This window comes from Diabrotica undecimpunctata, chromosome 8 (assembly GCF_040954645.1).
Source record: "Diabrotica undecimpunctata isolate CICGRU chromosome 8, icDiaUnde3, whole genome shotgun sequence".
Classification (NCBI taxonomy): Eukaryota; Metazoa; Arthropoda; class Insecta; order Coleoptera; family Chrysomelidae; genus Diabrotica; species Diabrotica undecimpunctata.
The window spans coordinates 64,019,298-64,039,969 of record NC_092810.1 but is presented as its reverse complement, the minus strand read 5'-3'; the positions used below and the strand labels follow the sequence as shown (position 1 = coordinate 64,039,969).

At 33.9% G+C, this 20,672-nt stretch overlaps 1 protein-coding gene across 1 annotated transcript in view; it reads right to left on the bottom strand.

The window, feature by feature from the left end:
- Positions 1-470: 470 nt before the first annotated feature.
- The window catches only part of Syx6 (Syntaxin 6), a 29,883-nt gene continuing 9,681 nt past the window's right edge, over positions 471-20,672 (bottom strand). The window contains exons 3-7 of the mRNA XM_072540395.1: positions 15,023-15,117; positions 14,908-14,967; positions 9,302-9,534; positions 8,318-8,412; positions 471-725 (exon numbers count right to left, since the gene is read on the bottom strand). Of these exons, the coding sequence (XP_072396496.1) occupies positions 649-725; positions 8,318-8,412; positions 9,302-9,534; positions 14,908-14,967; positions 15,023-15,117 (560 nt within the window). The 3' untranslated portion in view covers positions 471-648. The remainder of the gene's footprint in view (positions 726-8,317; positions 8,413-9,301; positions 9,535-14,907; positions 14,968-15,022; positions 15,118-20,672) is intronic.

Here is a 20,672-nt window from a genome sequence, read left to right as displayed (position 1 = left end):
AAAAAATTTAATATCTGATGAATGCATTCTAGGTTTTAGATTATGCAGAATTTTTTATAAAGAATAACTTTAACATAAAACTAAAAATAAAAAAGTTGTCTGTTTGGTGCATACTTAATTGGACCATATGGGAAACTCTTTAATTTTTAATTTCATGAAAAAAATTCTGAAATTTATAAAGAGTTCTGAAGGATCTAAAACCTGGAATACAATCATCAGATATTATTATTTTTTAGTCATATACGCGGTTTGTCAAAAAAATATGAATTTTATTTAATAGTTAACCATTTTATATAGAATAACTTATTCATAAACTTTTTATAAGAAATAACTTTTTTTTCATAAAACTAAAAATAAAAAAAGTTTTCCATATATATCCATAAGATCGTGTACCTACGAGGAACAATGCTTTTTAGTCGATCTGTGGATAGTTGTACTAGTTAGGTAATGGATTAGTTAATAAAACACCATTTAACTGCCTATTTGTGTATAAGTAAATATCTAAGAATAAATTTAGCATACATAGATTTTAAATTTGACATTACAAAGCGGCTACATTTGCAATAAAATAATAAGTAATTTGCTACCAACTAAATTTGTACCAACAAATATGTTACAATGCTAAGGTAACATGTATCACTACATAATTCACAGTATAAAAAATAAAAGTATCACAATTACAAGAATTACAACCAATATTATTATAACGGTCCATTGCCTTCCATCTATAAAAGAAAAAGAAAAGATTAGATTTTATAAATAAATTAAATAAAACTATAAAATAATTAAACCGATACAATGGAATAGCGAAGAAAAACCTGTAAGTTTTATGACATGAAACGTCAACTAGAAGCAAGCAAGCAAGCACATTCGCTTATCTTTTTGAAGTGCCCTCTCCGAGGCGGAGGTTGGATATCATCATCACTATCTTTACTCTATATACCGCTGATCTGAAGAGTTCTGTTGAACTGCATCCAAACCAGTCTCTTAAAATGTTCAACCATGACACTCTCCTTTTTTCTATACTCGTTCCTCCCCTTATCTTTCCCTGTCCCCGATATTGTAACTTTCTTATTTTTATTGTATTTATTATTTCGTATTATTTGCCCATTTCTCGCAATACTCGTACTACCGTGTTTGTTTTCTTCTGTGTCCATGCTATTCTTTCTGTAACACAACATTTCAAATGACTGTAGCTTATTTATGTGTTCTTGCTTCAGTGTTCAGCTTTCAAGTCTCATCTTAGAACTCTTACTCTCAGTTCTAATGGGTTTTAAGGGTAATATAGGTTTTTGTTGCAGAGAATTGTTTTAATTTTTACAAACGCATTTATTGCCTATTCTGGCCCTTTATTTCTGAAATCCAGTTTCCCAGGTATTTGTATTTTTCAACCCTCTATATCGGTACATGTTCCAAATATTTATATTTTTTTGTATATTTGTTTCCTTGGTTATTCATATCAAGTATTTAGTCTTTTTTATATTCATTTTTAGTTGCTATTTTTCACAGTAAGTAGTATGTTTGTCTTGTTTAGTAGTAGATTGAGTTGTTTAGCAGAGCTTGTAATAATCACGGTGTCATCTGCATATCTTATGTTGTTAATAGTTCTTCCGTTAATTATTATTCCTTCACATTCAGATAGTAATGCTTCTTCAAAAATGGTAATGATTCACTATATACAATCATTAGTAATCTAGACATAATAGATATCTGCCTAATTCCTCTGATTTCAATTTCTGAACTGGGTTCGTTATCTATTACAATTTGTGCTATTTGATTCCAGTAAAGGTTTGTTATTATTCTAGTTCCTTTGGTTTATATTTTTTGTCTGTAGAATTTGGATTAATTTTCATGTCTTACTTTGTCAAAAGCTTTTTCAAAATCAACGTAACAAATATGCACATCCACATTTATATCCATGCATCTTTGAGCTATCACATTAAAAGCAAATAACGCCTCTCTGGTTGCTAGTCCGTTTCTGAATCCAAACTGACTAACATCTACTCCTTGTTCTAGTTTTTTATTTATACGACCATGTATTATCTGCAAGAATATTTTGAGAATATGACTTATTATTAATGATATTGTTCTATGTTCACTGTAATCTTTAGCGTTTGTATTTTTAGGTATAGCGCAAAAGGTGGAGAGTAACCATTGTTTCGGTATATGCCCTGTTTTGTATATTGTGTTAAACAAGTCTACTATAATGTCTAAGAGTGCGTCAAGGGTGAATTTTATCCCCCTATTATTTAATGTATACGCCGAACATATAATTAGAGCTTCTCTTGAAGATCGCCCTGAAGGTGCCAAAGCCAATGGAATCATCATTAACAATATAAGATATGCCGATGACACCGTAGTATTAGCAGAAACAGAAGACCAACTAAAAATATTGATGAACATATTATCAGAAGAAAGTCACATGCTGAACTTGGACATTTACTTTTCCAAAACCAAAATTCTGGTATTCCACAAAAACCCTCATGAATAAGTTACACCTAACATACAAATAAATGGTATCACCCTTCAGAGTTCCCAAAGCTTCATATACCTGGGAAGAGAACTAAATAGTCAACTAGACCACTCAAAAGAAATTAGAAGACGCATTGAAATAGCAAGATCTGGTTTCATGAATATGCGTAAAATGCTCTGTAACCCCAAGCTATCAGTCTCAATAAGATTGAGAACAGTAAAGTGTTATGTGTGGTCTCTATTACTATATGGCTGTGAGACCTGGACATTAAAACAGTATGACGTCAACAAATTAAATTCATTTGAAATGTGGATGTACCACCGAATGCTAAGAATAAGCTGGACCAGCAGAACTACGAATAAAGAAGTACTGAGAGCAATGAACCTACGCCCTCATCTAGTCAATACTATCAAAATTAGAAAGACGTCATATCTAGAACACATAATGCGCCATAGGGAATTTGAGCAGCTCGAGGTAATATTAGAAGGCAAGATTGAAGGTAAAAGGGACATAGGACGAAAGAATGAATTAATTCCTCAAGCCCAGAACAGAGAGAAATTTGCCATATTGATCGCCAACCTCAACAGAGAAGGCATTTAGGAGGAGGATAATGTCTAAGGTTTCACCATTTATGTATTTTAAGCTTTCTACTGGGATTTGGTCTGGACGTACTGCTTTGCTATTTTTTCATCGCAATCTTGGTGCTACAGTCCTTAGATGGCCTCAACCTTCTCAAGCTTTCTACGCCATTCTGTTCTGTCCCTTGCTTGCATTTTCCAGTTGCCGACTCCGATCTTCTCGGCATCTTGTGTTACCCCGTCCATCCACCTCAGCTTTTGTCTATCCCGTCTTCTCATTCCCACGGGTTGCGCTGTTAGCATCTTTTTTATCATGTTCGATTCAGGGGCCCAAAGTTATATCTACGCCTCCATATTCCGTTCTCACAGACTGCTCCGAATATCTTTCTTTCAAAAATCGATAGAGCGGATTCATCTGTTTTAGTTAGCGTCCATGCCTCTGATCCATATGTGAGAACGGGGACTATCAGTGTTCTATACAGCCTTATATGAGTTTTTTGAGACAGACGTTTGTTAGCTAAGTACTTTGATAGACCATGATAATACCTGTTTTCAATTATTATTCGCCTTTTTATTTCCTCAGATGTGTTATTATTGGGGTTAACCGATGTCCCTAGATATATGAACTCTTTGACTGCTTCGAAGTTTTGGTCATTGATGATTAAATCTGCGTCAACATTTCCAGCTCTTGTGTTTGTGTTAGTCGCCATGAATTTGGTTTTATTTTGATTTATATGTAACCCCATTCGTTCTGCTGCTGCTACTAGCTCGGTTAGGATTTCCGTAGTTCTCGCCCTGGTTCTTGTTATAATGTCCACGTCGTCTGCATATGCTAGAATTTGGACTGATATTAAATATTATTGTTCCCCTGCTATCTAAATTAGCGTCTCGTACAATTTTTTCTAAGGCGACATTAAAAAGCTGACATGCCAGCGTATCTCCCTGCCTTAACCCCCTATGTATTTTAAATGGGGTTGACGAGTCGTTTTGAATTTTTACTGCTGATAGCATCTTCGCCATTGTCACTTTTATCAAACATATGAGTTTTTTTGGAATTCCTAACTCATTCATAGCGTTGCAAAGGCTTGGTCTTAAGACATTGTCATATGCCACTTTAATGCTATTTTTTAATGTCATTATAATGTCCTCTTTTAATATCTTTAAAATGGCACTATCTTCTACTTCCATGTGTTCTGTTGTATACCAGGTTTTCTTTTTCTATTGTTGTGCGTCAATTCTTTCATTTTTTGTGTGTGTTAAAACTGTGATGTATTTTCTGATATTCTTCTATTTCTGCGCATTGTTCTTTTAACCATTGTTCTTATGCTTCCTTAATTTTGTATTTTATTTGTTTACCCACTTTTTTGTACATGTGATGATCTTTGTTTTTATGTTTTCGTCTTTCTTCCATTAAATCTAAATTTCTTTTTGACTTTTTATCTATTTCTGTCTTTATTAATAACCATTTTGTATCTGTTTCGCTATTTTGCAGAATTTGTTCTTTAACATTCATTAATCGATTATTGATTTCATCTGTCAGGCGTTGTATTATGAGTGGGTTCCGTAATTTACTTATATCGTTGTGTGCATCTGTTGTTCTTCGTTTTATTATTGTCATTTTGAGCCTAATTTTGGTGACTACTGGGTTCTGATGTGATATAATTGCGTTCCTGTCCTATCTTTGTCTAACTAACACAAAGTCTATTTGGTTTCTTATAATTCTCTCTTCTTGCTCTGTTGGTCACTTCCACGTATATAGTCTTCTCTTTGACAGTTTAAACAATGTATTCGCTAGAACAAAATTATTGTTTTGGCAAAATTCGATAAACCTTTCGTTTCTGTTTCCCAGGCCTTCTACTTTTCCTTCATCAACATTTGCGTTAAAATCTCCCATTATAACTGTAACGTTTTAATGGATTTTAAAATATTGTCTATGTCTTCGTAGAAAGTTTCAATATCGTTCTCTGGTTTGTCCGCAGTTGGAGCATAAACTTGTTTATTTTGGGCTTGTTGTGGTTTAACTGTATGAGTATAACTCGGAAGTATGGAGTGAAATTTGCTTCATCAATTTTTTTGTTAATTTTCATTTTCCTTGAATCGGGCCATTGGACGTCGTTGATTCCTAATATATCTATAATCAGTCTTTCCGTTTTTTTAACTGCATTATGCACTTTTCCAGCTTGATGTATACTTCTAACATTCCAAGTCGCACTTGCTTAGCATAAAAGTCTAATTGAGGACTGCACTATTTTTAAATAGGAAATCTAGATATTCAACAGCACAATTTAGAAGAATGGATAGACACTTGCTACCGATATATCATTAATTCAGTTCAGATGAGGATGTAAATCATCATTATTCTGGCTTTACAACCCCGCGTGGGTCCTAGCCTCCTCAAGAATTTCTCTCTAGTCGTCCCTATCCATCGCCTTTCCCCGCCAGGCCCATATTTCTCATGTCTTCATCGATGTTATCAAGGAACCTTGTTCTGGGTTTTTCTCTTCTTCTCTGGCCAATGGGTCTATCCAGGAGCGTTTTCCTATCTAGGTCATTTTGTTCCATTCGCATTACATACCCTATTAACCTCAGACGTTCTATCTTAATATATTTTACGATATCTGGTTCCTGGTATATTCAAAAGTTTGTTGTATCGTCTTCTCCACACTCCATTGTCATTCACCGCTCCATAGATTCGCCTTAGTACTTTTCTTTCGAAAAATCCTAACATGTTTTCATTACATTTTGTTAGAGTCCAGGTCTCTAAACCATATGTTAGGACTGGACGTATTATTGTTTTGTAGAATTTTACTTTTGTATTTCTCGATATAGTTGAGGATTTAAGAATGAGATTGAGACTATCTCTGCGGTAGTATTATTTTCTCCCTGGTGCAGCCCGTTATTTGTTTTAAAATGTTCAGATAGTTCCCACTCTACACTCAACATTTTCAAGAGTTAGTTTTGTTAAATTTATCAACTGATTTGGTATTCCTAGTTCTTTTATTGATTTGAACATTTCTCTTCTATTTACAGAGTCGTAGGCTACTTTGTAGTCTATAAATATGTGATAAGTATCTATGCCATATTCCAGTGTTTTTTCTAAAATTTGTCTCAGGGTTGCAATCTGATGAATTGTCGATTTACCACCTCTGAAACCAGCTTAGTATTTTCCTACTATTCGCTCTGCATATAGTGCCATACGGTGGCATAGTTCTGTGGAAAATATTTTATACCCTGCCTTTAGAAGCGTAAATTCCTCTGTGGTTGGAGCATTTAAAGATATCTCCTTTTTGTGAATGGTGCACAGTATTCCAATATTTCAATCACTGGGAAGGGATTTCTGTGTCCATATTTCTTTGGTATTGATAATCTGGGAGATTATCTATTCCGGGTGATTTGTTTCTGGCTAGTTTTTGTTTGGATAGAGGAAGTAAATCTTTTTCTATAAAAAATCGCGGATAATGAGGACTTTCAAATTAATCTCGCAATTGTATCCAATTAAGGGAAGAAATAGCAGAAATTTGTCTTTATACCGCACACGCCTAAGCTCTGTCTAGTAGTAAACCGATTTCTCCATTCGGTTCTATTCTTTGCCAGTATCTTGGTGCGAGTTTGCCAGACCGATTTTCCTGGTATCGTTATTAACAGCATCCTAAGCAAGCTAGGTCTACCTCGTCGTCTTATTCTCCTGGTTTCGCCAATAGAGTATTAAGGTTCTGTATACCATTATCTTTGATTTTCTTCTTAGACAATGGCTTCTAAGGTGTCCAAATAACTTCTGTTTGCAAGCGTTATTTTTCGGTTTATCTCTTCCGATATTATGATCCTGCTGTTTACTGCATGTTCTGCATTTGAGAGTCCAGCGAATATCTCCTTGAAATTACGGGTCGTGCGTATGACAATGTCCAAGTAATCTGCATAGGCCAATATCTGGGAAGATTTATTAAATATTGTACCCGGATTGTTCAGTTCTGCATCTCTTATAAATTTCTTTAGCGCAATATTAAAAAAGGAGACACGCAATCGCATTTCCCTCGAACAGTCCTCTGTTGGCGTTAAAATCTTCAGCATTTTGGATTTTTACTTTACATAGAATTTTGACGTTCTCATCTTTTCCAACGTTCTCAGTTTAACAGAAAGTCTTGCACACAATGTAACTTGTTTCGTAATACGATACCATATACTACAAATCTACGAACAGGTAGATGGTTTTTTCAAGCATAGATTGACCAGGTCTGAATCCAATTTGCTATTCACTCAGAATTTCTTCGGAGTATACGCGCAGGCATGTGTAAATTATTTTAGAGAGTACTTTATATATTGTATTCAATAGGGTTAACACCCTGTATTTTATCATTCAAGCTAATCGCCATTTTTTGTGTAATGGGCACAGTGAATCGAGATTCCATTCTTCGGGCATTATCTCTTCTTCTCATACTCTTGGCATCATTTTGTGTACTTAGTTAAGTGTTCTCCATATTTTAAGCTTTTTACGTAAATTTCATAATTTTGTAGTACTTTGTTGTTCGTTACTTTCTGGATTGGCTGGTTAGTTGCCTGTAAGGTCGGTGGATCGACTTCATTCTCATGTAAGTCAAGGTGTAATTGCATACCTAGAGCAATATCATCAGTGCATAGCAAAAGCTTGAAATGTCCCATCAACCTCTTAAGGATTTCTCCTTATTAGCTATTATATTTCCTGCCTTTGCACAGATTTATTCTCGGTTTAAATTCTCTTCTTATACTATTGATCTTTCTATCGAGGTTTCTTGTTTCGTTCTGATTTCTTAAGACTTCCAGTTCTTTCAGCATTTTAGTGTCAAGTTTCCTTTTATTTTTCTTGTGAACATATTTCTCATCTCTTCTAATCACAGTATATTTAACAGTTGCTCCTATTTTCCTTTTGTTGTACATGCCTATATCCATGGTTCTTCTTTCTTGTGGCGTTCTCACATTCAACGTTAAACCAATACTTCAGTACTTTTAGGCAACTCTTTCCTTCCTAGGATCTGATTTTCAGAATGTTTTACGATTTATTGACATGCATTCTAGTTCCAGTTTAGTGTGGGCTCGCGCTACATCCATGGTAGTTATGAGATCATTTATCTGTTGGTGAAATCTTTCCGTCGTTTGTTCGTCTTTTATCTCTTCGCTCTTACACCTTTCGTATTCATTACACATATTATTTCTTCAGCCCCTATTATTTCAGATATATGATATATTGATTAAATAATGAAGTTATTTATATTAATATAGTGAATTTTCTTACCATTTGAAAGACGTAGTACTTTGGCAACCTTTTGTATCGTAGAATCTAATTTAGAATCAGTATTTTCTAAGTCCGTTCCTAGCTCGTCCAACATTCTAAAAAATTTAAAAAAATAAATCTTGTGATTGAAATAACGTAAGAAAAATTAATTGCACCTTTATATAAATATATTTTAATTAACAAAAAAATTACTATGAAGTAAAAACTTCTTGTGCAAAATGGTATAAATTTATTAAAATTTTTTAAAAATATCTAAAATGGATTTATAAAGTTTCTGAACGTTTTCAGTCCTATCGGACCATCATCAGTGATAAACGTCTATATAGTAGGTAAAACTAGCCACATAACGAGGTCAGATGACCCCTAAATTACATAATTAAGTAATAAATTTTATAATTATTCTGACACTAGGTCGATATTAAAGGATTTAATTTTTAATGGAACATACAGATCCCCGCTCGAAAAAATGGACGTAGTCCAACGAGTGGTAACAACCAACTGATTTGGAATTTGAAAGAGTTGGTTGATACCAGGGTTGGACTACGTCCATTTTTTCGAGCGGGGATCTGTATGTTCCATTAAAAATTAAATCCTTTAATATCGACCTATTGCCAGAAAAAACATAAAATTGATTACTTTAATTATGTAATTTAAGGGTCACCTGACGTTTCAACTACTATATGGACGATTTTCATTGATGATTCCCTTTTAAATTCTGTTTAAAGTATTTACAAACAACATTTAAAAAATAAAACGAGTAAATAATTTCTTGAGATTATGGAAAATGTTGTTTACTCTTTTTTTCTTTGTTTAAAACTGTGGAATAAAATAATATACACATATAATATACACGCTATAAGTCCGATAATTAAGAACAAACTAAATCAATAAACTTTTTAAGCTACCTGTTTTATAAATATATTTGCGTAACGATATTATATTATGGATACAATTTATGAAATTTTTAGTACCTAAATTACTTACCCCGCCTGCTCATCCAACTCGATTCCAATATGCCTAGAAACGGTTTTTAAAGATCCTAAAGAATCACTAATAGCTTCCAAATGTTCATCTTGTTGTCTAGTTAAATATTGTTGTTGGCTAAGTGTATCATTTAGAAATTGTCTTTGGGGGCTATCAAAATCATTTTCAAGTTTAGAGTATTTAGTTGTAACGCGAGCACTGGCAATCCTTACAGGACTACTCTCCAAGAGTGGCTAAAAATAAAATTATACCAATTAAAACCGTTTTTTACATCTTAACTCCAATGTAGCATGTCAAGTTGTCAAAGTAAATAAAGTTTAATACGTCTTAACTCTTTCAGACTTCTTGTCCATTGGAATGGACATAAACTTATGCACCTCTTATTTCTCTGTTAAGTAATGGTGGTTGCCTAGAGATTATGTTTGTATATTGGTTGATCTTCACGCAATGATTTACTATTATAGTCACTTGCTAAAACTTTTATAGGTTAGTATTGTTGTTTGAAATGTTGTTCTTGTTGTTTCAATCATGGCGGAAGCAATACGCGCTAAACGAGGTAGGTATAATTGATTGTTTTAGAGATATATAACAAAAAATTTGTTTACCAATCATTATATGTAATATAAATAAAAATGTAACGGACCGTCCATTGTAATGATGCAAAATTGGAAAAATATTATGATAGGCATAGATTCTGTAAATTCAATTTACATGTCTACTGAAGTGGACAATTGGCCCAGAATTATAAAATTTTATCAGGTTATTACTATAAAACGAACAAGGGCAGAGGAGCGAGCTCCTATTATGTCCAAAAACAAAGAAAAGTATCATTATAAAACTAAAACCGCGGTCCTAAAATATCGTAGTCCTATAAATGAAATAAAGAACTATTAAGTCTATTTTTAAACATGTTAACACTAGTTGCCGATATGGTGTCTTCATCCAAATTGTTCCAAATATTAAATATTCTGTTTGACAAGAAGTTCACCCTGGACCTTGCAGTAATCTGTTACCTCTTTAATTTGTAACGATGGCCTCTTAGTCTTTCGTCTTAGGTTCCCCCAATTATATTTTAAAATACGGAAGGGCATAATTAGGTTAGCTCGAAGAAGTCGCTGCTCGAATGTCTTAAGATGAGCCATGGATAGTCTATCTTCATAATTAGGTCTTACACGTAAAGAAACAAACAAAACTGGTAACTGGAGTACCGCAGGGATCTGCTTTAGGTGCAACGTTGCGGAACGTCTTTAATCAAACAGAGATAATTATATTAAAAGCACCGAGAGCTGACTTCAATTTGCAAGTACTACGATAGTACCAACCAATTACGCTCAATATCTAGGCATACACCTTGATGTAGGTCTACGATTTACCAAACACCTGATAAATGTAGTCCAGACAGCAGAATTCAGAATAGAGGCCATTATGAAAATTATGTTTAATATAGGTGGGGTCCAGTAATAATAAAAGAATGTACCTGCAAATAGTACATTCGGCTATAATGTAAAGGTGTACATTGCCAATCATCTCTTGGAAATCAAAGGGCTGGTACAAGATGTCGATACCTAATATAACATTGAGTATTTGAAAAAATATTTGACCTCCAGTTCACAAATTATTGATATTAAAAGAATGCACAGGAAAATAGAAAAGGATGGAAATACAAAATATGTTCCTAGACGTAATGTTATAAATACATTTGAAGGCAATTGTTTGCCAAATTATGTTGCGATTAATTATGTATATTTTCAAGTTGAAAAATTGTTAGGTAAAGTTACACAATGTTATAAATGCCTCAAATTTGGACACATTTCTAAACAATGTAAAGGTACACAGTAATGTGTATACACAGAACTGCATAAGATGTGGAGAAATTAAAACTGATACACATACATGTGTTAAAAAAATGTGCTGCATACACTGTAAGAGATAAAGATATATCGATCCCTAAAAGCTGTCCTTTTTCAGAAACATCAAAAAAATGTTGCAAAGAATTGCTTACTTGTGGTATTAAAATCAACTATAACAAAAGTCATTTAAGTTTACTCTCTGTATATAGATCTCCGAAAGCTAAAACTAAAACTGAAGATTGGGATAAGTTATTTTCTCAACTAAAACACCCTTGTATCATTGGAGCAGATATGAACGCACATAATTCTCTGTAGGGCATCTAAAAAGATTATGTGGTAATGAATAATGGACAACCAACTTCCATCGAGACCAGGGAACACAGATTCCATGATTAATGTCACATTTTGTTCACCTTCTCTTTTTGATAAAACTTCGTGGTCTGTAGATCGTGATACTTTACTTGATACTAATTAATGCTAATATCATTTATCATAGTAAGCGGAACATTAAAAAAGCCAATTGGTCATTATACTCTGTTAGTTGATACCTTATTAACTGACAACCCTCACACGTCCTTAAATACTCAAGAAAAATATAATTTTCTTATTGACTGTCTGACTGAATAACACTGCCTGGGGTGAATGAGGGGTGGATTGAGTAGCTCTACGGTTACCACAGCCGGTCCCAAGTCCGGATAAAGTATGGAGGGTGATTGACAAGGTTAGCAATCTACCAATCGTAAAAACAAATACTGCTCAAAGAAACAATGTACAACCTCGGAATCGGATTGATACCATGAAGACGACTACGGCAAGAAATAAGGACAAGCGAGAAACGTCCAAAACCCAGATGAGAATTACTACTTGGAATATCAGATCGCTCAACTCAAGGGACCAAGAAATAACATAAGTGCTGAAAGAGAAAGAAATAGACATTTATGTTCTACAGGAAACAAAAAAGAAAGGAAAAGGACAATAAAAATTAGGTGAATACATACTAATCTACAGTGGAGTAGCAAAAGAAAACAGGGCCAAAGAAGATGTAACCTTACTAATACACCAAAGGTACCAAAATCACATCAAAGAGTGTCAATATATATCAGAAAGAATAGTAACAGCAAAGATAACAATGGAGAAGGAAGACCTGAACATCATCGGAGTATACGGCCCAGAAAATAACAAGCCTTAAACAACAAGGGAAGCGTTTTATGATCAATTACAAGTAGTCGATCAACTCAGAGGGAAGATGATAATATTGGGGGATTTTAACGCTCGAATAGGCAATCAGGTAATACCCGGAATTAAGGAAAAACATAACGAGGATGTCAAAAACGAAAATGAAGACTGATGATAAACTTCTGCACGAATAACGAACTAAGAATAAACAACACATTTTTTTACCGAAAAAACCAACACAAATATACATTTAATAACACCCGTGGACAAAGATCTATGATAGATTATGTTATAACCAACATAGATATACATCCGTCGAAACTAATCGAGTAAGATGTCTCAACTCAGCAGATGTAGGTAGCGACCAAGCGACCATAAACTAGTATTATGTAAAATAAGAATCATCCTGAAATACTTCCCACCCAAGAGAGCGGCACCAACACAAACAAAAATCAAAGTCGAAGGACTAAATACGGAATCTATGGAATACTTATACAGGAAAAGAATATCAGAGAAGATCGCTGGGAATGAAATAGAAAACGATATCATCGAGAAAAGCTGGGAAAAACTCAAAAATAACATAATTAACGCAGCAACAGAATCACTTGGAGAGAGGAAAGTAACGAACACTAACATATCAAAAAAGAAAACTCCATGGTTTAGAGAAGAAGTGAAGATAAAATGTGTAGAAAAGAAGAAAGCCTTTTTACAAAACAGAACATAACAAACACAACAGACATACAACCACTATAAACTAATCAGAAATGAAACGAATACTTTAGTTAGACAAATAAAAAGGGAACACTGGCACAACTTCTTAAAACAGATGGAACACGCTTCTACGGAACACAAAACGAACTAATAAAAACGAAACACATTCAGAAGGAAACATGAGTAGACTACTTTCGATCCCTATTTGCTAAAGGCGACGATAATGAACCACCAACATCAGAGGTGGCGACAAACGAAGAAATAAATATTGAGGAGGAAGAGGTGAAGGAAGCATTAAGGAACTCCTAAAGTACGGAAGATCAAATCTGACCCAACAATTATTAAAACTAATCCAAAAAATAATAGAACAACACAGAATTCCTCAAGAATGGAGGTTAAGCATCCTAATACCTCCCTTCAAAAAGGGGAACAAATCAGATCCGGAAAATTCCAGAGGAATTAATTTATTAAATACAACACTAAAACTAACAAATAAACTGAATGAAATTATAACACTAGCAGAAGAACAACAAGGTTTTAGGTTGGGAAGATCATGCACCGACGCTATATTTATAATGAGGCAAGTGTGCAAGAGAAATCATTAGAATACAACAAACCGGCATATCCATGTTTCTTGGACCTTAAGAAGGCATTTTACCAGGTTAAATTAAAAGACGTTATCCACTTACTGTACGCAAGAGAGATATCTGTAGGAATAATTAAAACGATCGAAAATATCTACCAAAACAATACAATAAAAGTAAATGTAGAAGAAGAACTAACCGACCCTATTGAAGCTGGCAATGGGATAAGACAGGGAGATTCCCTGAGTCCTCTATTGTTCAACCTGATTATGGATGAAATAATAAAAAAGTAAGAACTAAAAAAAGGATACCAAATCGGAGAAAAACAACTTAAAATAATCTGCTATGCAGACGACGCAATACTACTCTCTCAAAGTGAAGATATGATTTACAACGTAAATGCTGCACCAATTTAATATAACCGCTAGAAAATTTAACATGTTAATTTCCCCTTCCTTCAAAAAACACAAAATGCATGGTTACAACAGCAAATTTACTAAGATGTAAATTGGAGCTGGAAGGTCAGATAATATAACAAGTGATGAAGTTTAAATATCTAAGCATCACACTATCTAGCTACGAAAAGCTCAAAACTGAAGTGGAAGATCAAGTGAATAGAGCAAACAGGCCTGCATGCTGCCTGAATGTAACAATATGGAGAAATAGAAATATCGGGAAAGAAATGAAAGGCACAATTTACAAAACAGAGAGGACAAAAAGGATGTTAGAAACAGCAGAGATGAAAACACAAAAATTTATAGTAAGACACTATGGGACAGAGCTAGAAGTACAGATATACGACGTAGACGCAAGGTGGAGAACATCAAGAACTGGGTAAGAAATAGAAGAGTAGAATGGAACGATCATATAATCCGAATGACAACAAATAGAGCAGTAAAGAGGGCAAGAGACGGCTCCCCAATAGGAAGCCGATCAGTAGGAAGACCACGAAAACGATGGAACCACAACTTACTGGAGGCACATTGAAAAACAGACAGAGTCATGTTTATATAAAAAGAAGAAGAAGACCTTTGTTTTAAACTATTTGTAAAGCTTCCTCCTCTCCGCGACCTAGTGTTGTTATGTCTAAAATAAATCAATGTCTTGATAGGTCCCTAGACGAGTGTGCCTTTTATAACACTGCCATTATTACCTAACACCAAGATAGTGCATCGAAGATTTCTTTCAACTTAGTTTAAAGACGTCTTTAGCGTTTGATCGAATAACTTTTCAATTGTATATGAAATTAACAGTAAGTATAACACATTAGGTGTTCTGAACCTACCTGACGTGCAGAACGATCTTTACTACGACTCCTGTTCATGTTAATGCTTTCTTTCATGTACTGAAACAAAAATAAATTATTTACTTTGTTAAATTATTCGGCATTTTTATTTTACCTTAACTTCGTTTTTAGTCGAATCAATAAAATGTTTCCTGGTGGTTAATTCTTTATTGTCTATTTTAAATTTGGATGGATTTTTTTCGACTATATGTATGTATTATTAAGGAAAGTAAGTAAAAAATAATATTAACTATCAGATTAATTTAAGAAGGAAATAGATGCGATAAGAGTATGTCGCCCATTTATATTTTATTTATTTATAGAGTATTTTAGAATCAATTACTCTATAAATAATTACCGGAATAGTTTAAATTTAAAAGCTATTAATACATATCTGAAGGAACTTCTGACACTTATACCAGTTCTTCAAATAATTATTTCGATTAACCAGTATATGTCAAAATGTTAATAATAAATGTTAAATCAACTTATTAAATTTAAAATAGTAATGTACGAGATAAGGCTACAAAATAATGTAATTGATGCTTGTGTATATGAAGAACTATATACAACCTCGGTAATAATTTATCGTTAGTATGGACCTTACGTGAGATGGAGTGAGAAACACCTTTTAAACAGAGAGAGGTATATTAGGTCCGCCCTTTATATCGTCGAAAATGCATTAGTGGAAATAATAAATTCAACAGAAGAGGGGAAGGTCAACGTTGCCAAACTTATTGGTTTTATTTGACCTGTTGTCTTTTTAGCATTTGAACAATGTTCTAAGATAATCAAATTTGGACGAATTGATTAAAATGTCAGCTTACTGTTTTTTATTGGGAATATGCCACAATTTTACTTTACAATAAGTTTAATTTAACATTTTGATTTTCACTTCCGAAATCGTTTTATATACATAAAAGTTATTAATGTTTCGTATTTTTAGTACGATTTCTGAATCGGAAATCTAAACATCAAAATAAGCTTATTTTAAAATCACATTGTGCCTTATTCCCAATAAAAATAATAAACTGCATTATGACGCCACAATAAAAAGCTTCATACAACATTATTTGGCAACGTCGCGTCGTCAAAATAACGACACTTTGATTTTAATACTGTGGTAACGAGCAGAACAGAACTAGTTTGGTATGCCATGCGTATAGCATGGGTTCGTGGGTTGGTCTTTAATAAAGCATAATAAATAAATAGTATTAGTAATAAATAGTACTAGTAAAGCATTAGGAAGAAGTACGTGTATTATATTAAATTTAAACTGTCTTTTAATTAAAAATAAGATATTATTTGGTATTTTCCAAATAATATCTTTGAAACCATATTTTCGTTTAGATTTTTTGGAGGTAGTAGATGTGAAAATAAAAATTAGTTCTATAAAAATGAAACAAAAAAAGATAAAATTAGTATAAAAGTATAAAATTTTACATATTTAAAAAATGAAATCAAATAAAAAATAATTCCAACACTACTGTTTAAATTAAAAAAAATTCCAAACAATTCTAAAACAAATAAAATTCTTAGGTAATTAAATGTTCAAACAGACCACCAAATTGTAACGAACAGTAACCAAATCTATTATACAACGCATTTCTCATGGCGTTGAGTTCATCTGCCGATATGTTTTGGCTAAGTTGGATTATCTTTTAATTTAAAGTTCCTCCTAGTTGGTGGCTCGCTCAAACTCATGCCTGTAGAATTTCGTTTTTAGCATCCCCCAAAAATAAAAATCTAGAGGAGCTAAGTCGGGTGACCTATGGGGCCATTTCATTGTACCGTCTGTACTAATGACACGTTCAGCAAAAATTAACGCTAAATAGTCTCTAACGGCTTTTGCATTATGTGCAGGACAGCCGTCTTGCTGAAACCAAATTTCGTTGAAGTTAATTTGAAGACGTTGAAGTGTTGTCTGCACTTTATAACAATGGTAGTTGTTTCTTTTCAAAATATTCCTCACTGTTTTTGCATTAAAATCAACTTCATCGACAATTTGTTTACTTGAACATGGCGTCGCTTCAGCCAATGCACAAACTTGAATTTCTCTAATTTCTCGTTCTTGAGAAATTTTCTTTTCGCGAGGTTGATCTGATGGGCAGCATTTTTTACATCTGCCATTAGTACAACCAAACTTTTCAAATTGATGCATAATGGCCAATACAGTTTTTCTATAGGTATTGGCCTATTTTCAAAAGCCATAATAAATAAATTTATAGTGTCGTACTGAATTGCCCCCTAAGTACCCTTTTATTATTTATATTTGTAACCGTTCTTCTGTTGTATAAACAGTCGGCATATCAAATTTTAATATTCACACTTACGCGGTTACCTCCAAAAAGAAATACATAGCATATAGCGTTCGGCCTGTCTCGTATGCAGTTTACCATTGAAGATAACGGACGAATGGCGATGTTGCCAAAATTATCTTGTTTTATTTAAAATTAGGTTACAATTTCGTCAAATAAAAATGCGAATCTGTAAATTTCTCATAGATTTAAGAAATTTGTACCAGTATTTGTGTCAATTAGTGTTTCGTTTTTAATATCATCATCCAGTTTTGAATGGCAATATAACCGCGCCACTGATCGCCAATTTTTTGAATTAATTCAATGTTTTAATTCAAATATGTAATAAGGCAACCCTGCCGCTGTTTCTTACGTATAAGCTGGATCGGAAATAATCGTCTGCCTTTCACTAATGATCGTGTACTAGGAATGTGGAGGGAAGACCAAGGGGAAATATGATTGTTATCTTTGTCTATTTGCTGAAAATGTGATTTTATATCTGGGTTAGATATCCTGTTAAATTCTACTATACCGACCATAAACTTTTACCTACACCGTATATATTATGCATCTAAGTTATAAAATTAACAGTTACGCGAAATTTTTATTTCGATTATTGCGAATTTTCATATTAAATTACGGAAATCCGTTACTGATACCGGTTTCGTATTAAGATAAATAAACGGCAATTAACATTTTATCCCGTTTATAAGTTTCCAATATGGACGAGAAGGCGGTGAAGATTATGCTCACTAGTGTAGCCCTTCCACGATCAGGACCTAACTATTAATATTCATGTAACTGGGGTAAGCGAAGAATGTTAAAAGAATAATTTACGTTATAACTCTATCTAGTATCGTTATTATATAGCCACCTATAACTTAAAGTATTAACTAGTTGATAATTCAGATAATTTAATTCATTCATCAATTTAAAAATATCTTCAAAACTACCAAGAATGGATCATGGATCTTTTTATGATCCTATAACCAGTAGGAAAACATAGTCATAAAAACATTAAGTACTCATTCAATATAAGATTGAAATTAATCTAAAGAAAAACAAACACCAGTACAGTTGTAAGCAGAAAAAAAAAGGAAAAACCACACTGGTTTTTAATTTCATGACTTTTTGCTGTAACACAGCTTCTTAAGAAGAAAAATTTTACACTTTCCATCAAGTAAACTACCAATTTCATAAATAGTTTAAATCCAGTAATTTTAATAAAAAGGAGAACTATATTTCTCTTAATACACACTGACATTGTGAGTCTGCGCTGTGAGACTCCGCGCACAAAACAAAATACGTACGAAAACAAAAAGAGATGGCCCGAAAGAGGACTCTCGTCTTCTTCTTAGAGTGCCGTCTCTCTACGGAGGTTGGCAATCATATTGGCTATTTTTCTTTTTGAACTTGCTGCTCTAAACAAATCAATCGATCTGCATTGATACCAATCACGTACATTCTTCAACCATGAGCTCTGCCTTCGGCCAACAGATCTTGTTCCTTAAATCTTTCCCTGTATGATGAGTCTCAAAATTTCATATTTTGGTCCCCTCATCACGTGGCCTAGGTATTCCAGTTTTCTGATTTGTATAGTGGTGATTAGTTCTGTTTCTTTACCAATCCTCTCTAGTACTTCTTTATGTGTAATTCTATCAATCCATGATATTTTTAATACTCTGCGGTATAACCAGAGTTCGAAATATTCGTATAAATGCTGATCTGGCAATCTCTATTCGCCTGTTTATTTCTGCAGTATGATCATTGGTTTCATTGATCAAAGTTCCCAAGTACTGATATTTTTCTACTTGTTCGATCACGTTACCATTGATTGTCAATAGGTGATGTATATTTTGTGGTCTTTTTGTAATTAGCATGTACTTCGTTTTTTTAGCGTTTATAGTAATTCCCATCTCAGCACTATTCATACTTAAGCTTTCGATAAGATGTTGTAGATCTTCTATACTCGTTGCTATGATCACATTGTTGTCTGCATATCGTAAGTTGTTAATTTTCCGTTAACGGTAACTCCCGCTTTGATATTATTGATCGTGTTTTGGAAAATTTCTTCAGAATATAAGTTAAACAAAAGCGGCGATAAAACACATCCCTGTCTAACTCCTCTACAGATCTTCATTTCTTCTGTGTGTTGCCCATCAATTTGAACTATGACACTTTGGTTCCAATATAGGACTCTCAAAAGATCTTAATTTTCCAATCAGCTCCTACAGGCCAACCTTTAGCACAATAAGGTAAAATTTACAGTTGCTATTGGATAGTTCGATGGCGCCTTACAAGTGACCTGTGTATACCAGGGTGTTGGCGGGGAGCTTATACATAGTAAATCTGCTAAAGTCCCGAGTACTTATATATAATACAAAGATAAAAAGAATAGTTAAACAGTAAAATCAAAGATAAGCGTAAAGACAGGAAAATATTTTTAGATATGACTATAACAAAGTATTTTTATAGCAAGTTACATGTGATATACAAGACTAATATTCAGTAGGTTTGATTGTTGCTGAGTAAATCGGCTTTGTTATCCTTACAAAGAGTCCTGATTATATCCGAACGACTGCGGTATGCCGAGTGAGAACCGATTCGACAAATATGTCACAGATTAAAGTACCTAGAGTCAACAAAGAATATTAAAAAAGCATCAAAGATGATTGATTATTTATATTCGCGCAGGATACTCTGAAACCTACGTCGCAATTGAGAGAAACTCAAAAGAAACCAACCTTTCGTTGGGGAAAAAAATGTGAAGGGTTCTATGAAACTATTCTTTGCTGATGAACGAGCGCGCTGTCCTTAATATATCCTACTGCAGAATATTGCGCTCCTGTCTGGCTAAACAGTCATCACACAAACGTCATGGATACCCACTTAAACCAAACAATGAGGCACATAACGGGAACTATAAAGCCCACATCAACCCAATGGCTTCCAGTTTTAAGCAACATCGCTCCACCAGCAACAAGACGACTAGCCGCACTCAACACCCTAGTTCAAAAATGTCAACAAAACCCAGCACTATCGATAAATACAGACATCGCTGAGCTAGACCAAAGAGAGTTAAGACTGAATTCCAGACATCCACCTGCTAGAACTGCTACAAGATTGGTTGATTTCACTACTGAGGAGCACTGGATGGGCGAATGGAATCCAGATATCAGAAATACTAATCTCATAGAAAACCCTACAATTAAACCAGACGGCTTTTCTCTTCCTCGTCGTGAATGGTGAAACCTTAATAGAATACGAGTTGGTCATGGAGTTTGTAACAAGTCTCTGAACCAGTGGGGTATAAATGCCAGTCCGGGATGTGACATATGCAGCGCTGTTGAACAAACAATTTACCACATCGTCTTCGAGTGCCCAGCCACAAAGTTCGTTGGCAGTCTTCAAGAAATCCACCAACTCACTCCCAAAGCAAGAGATTGGCTTCGAGGCTGTAACCTTCGA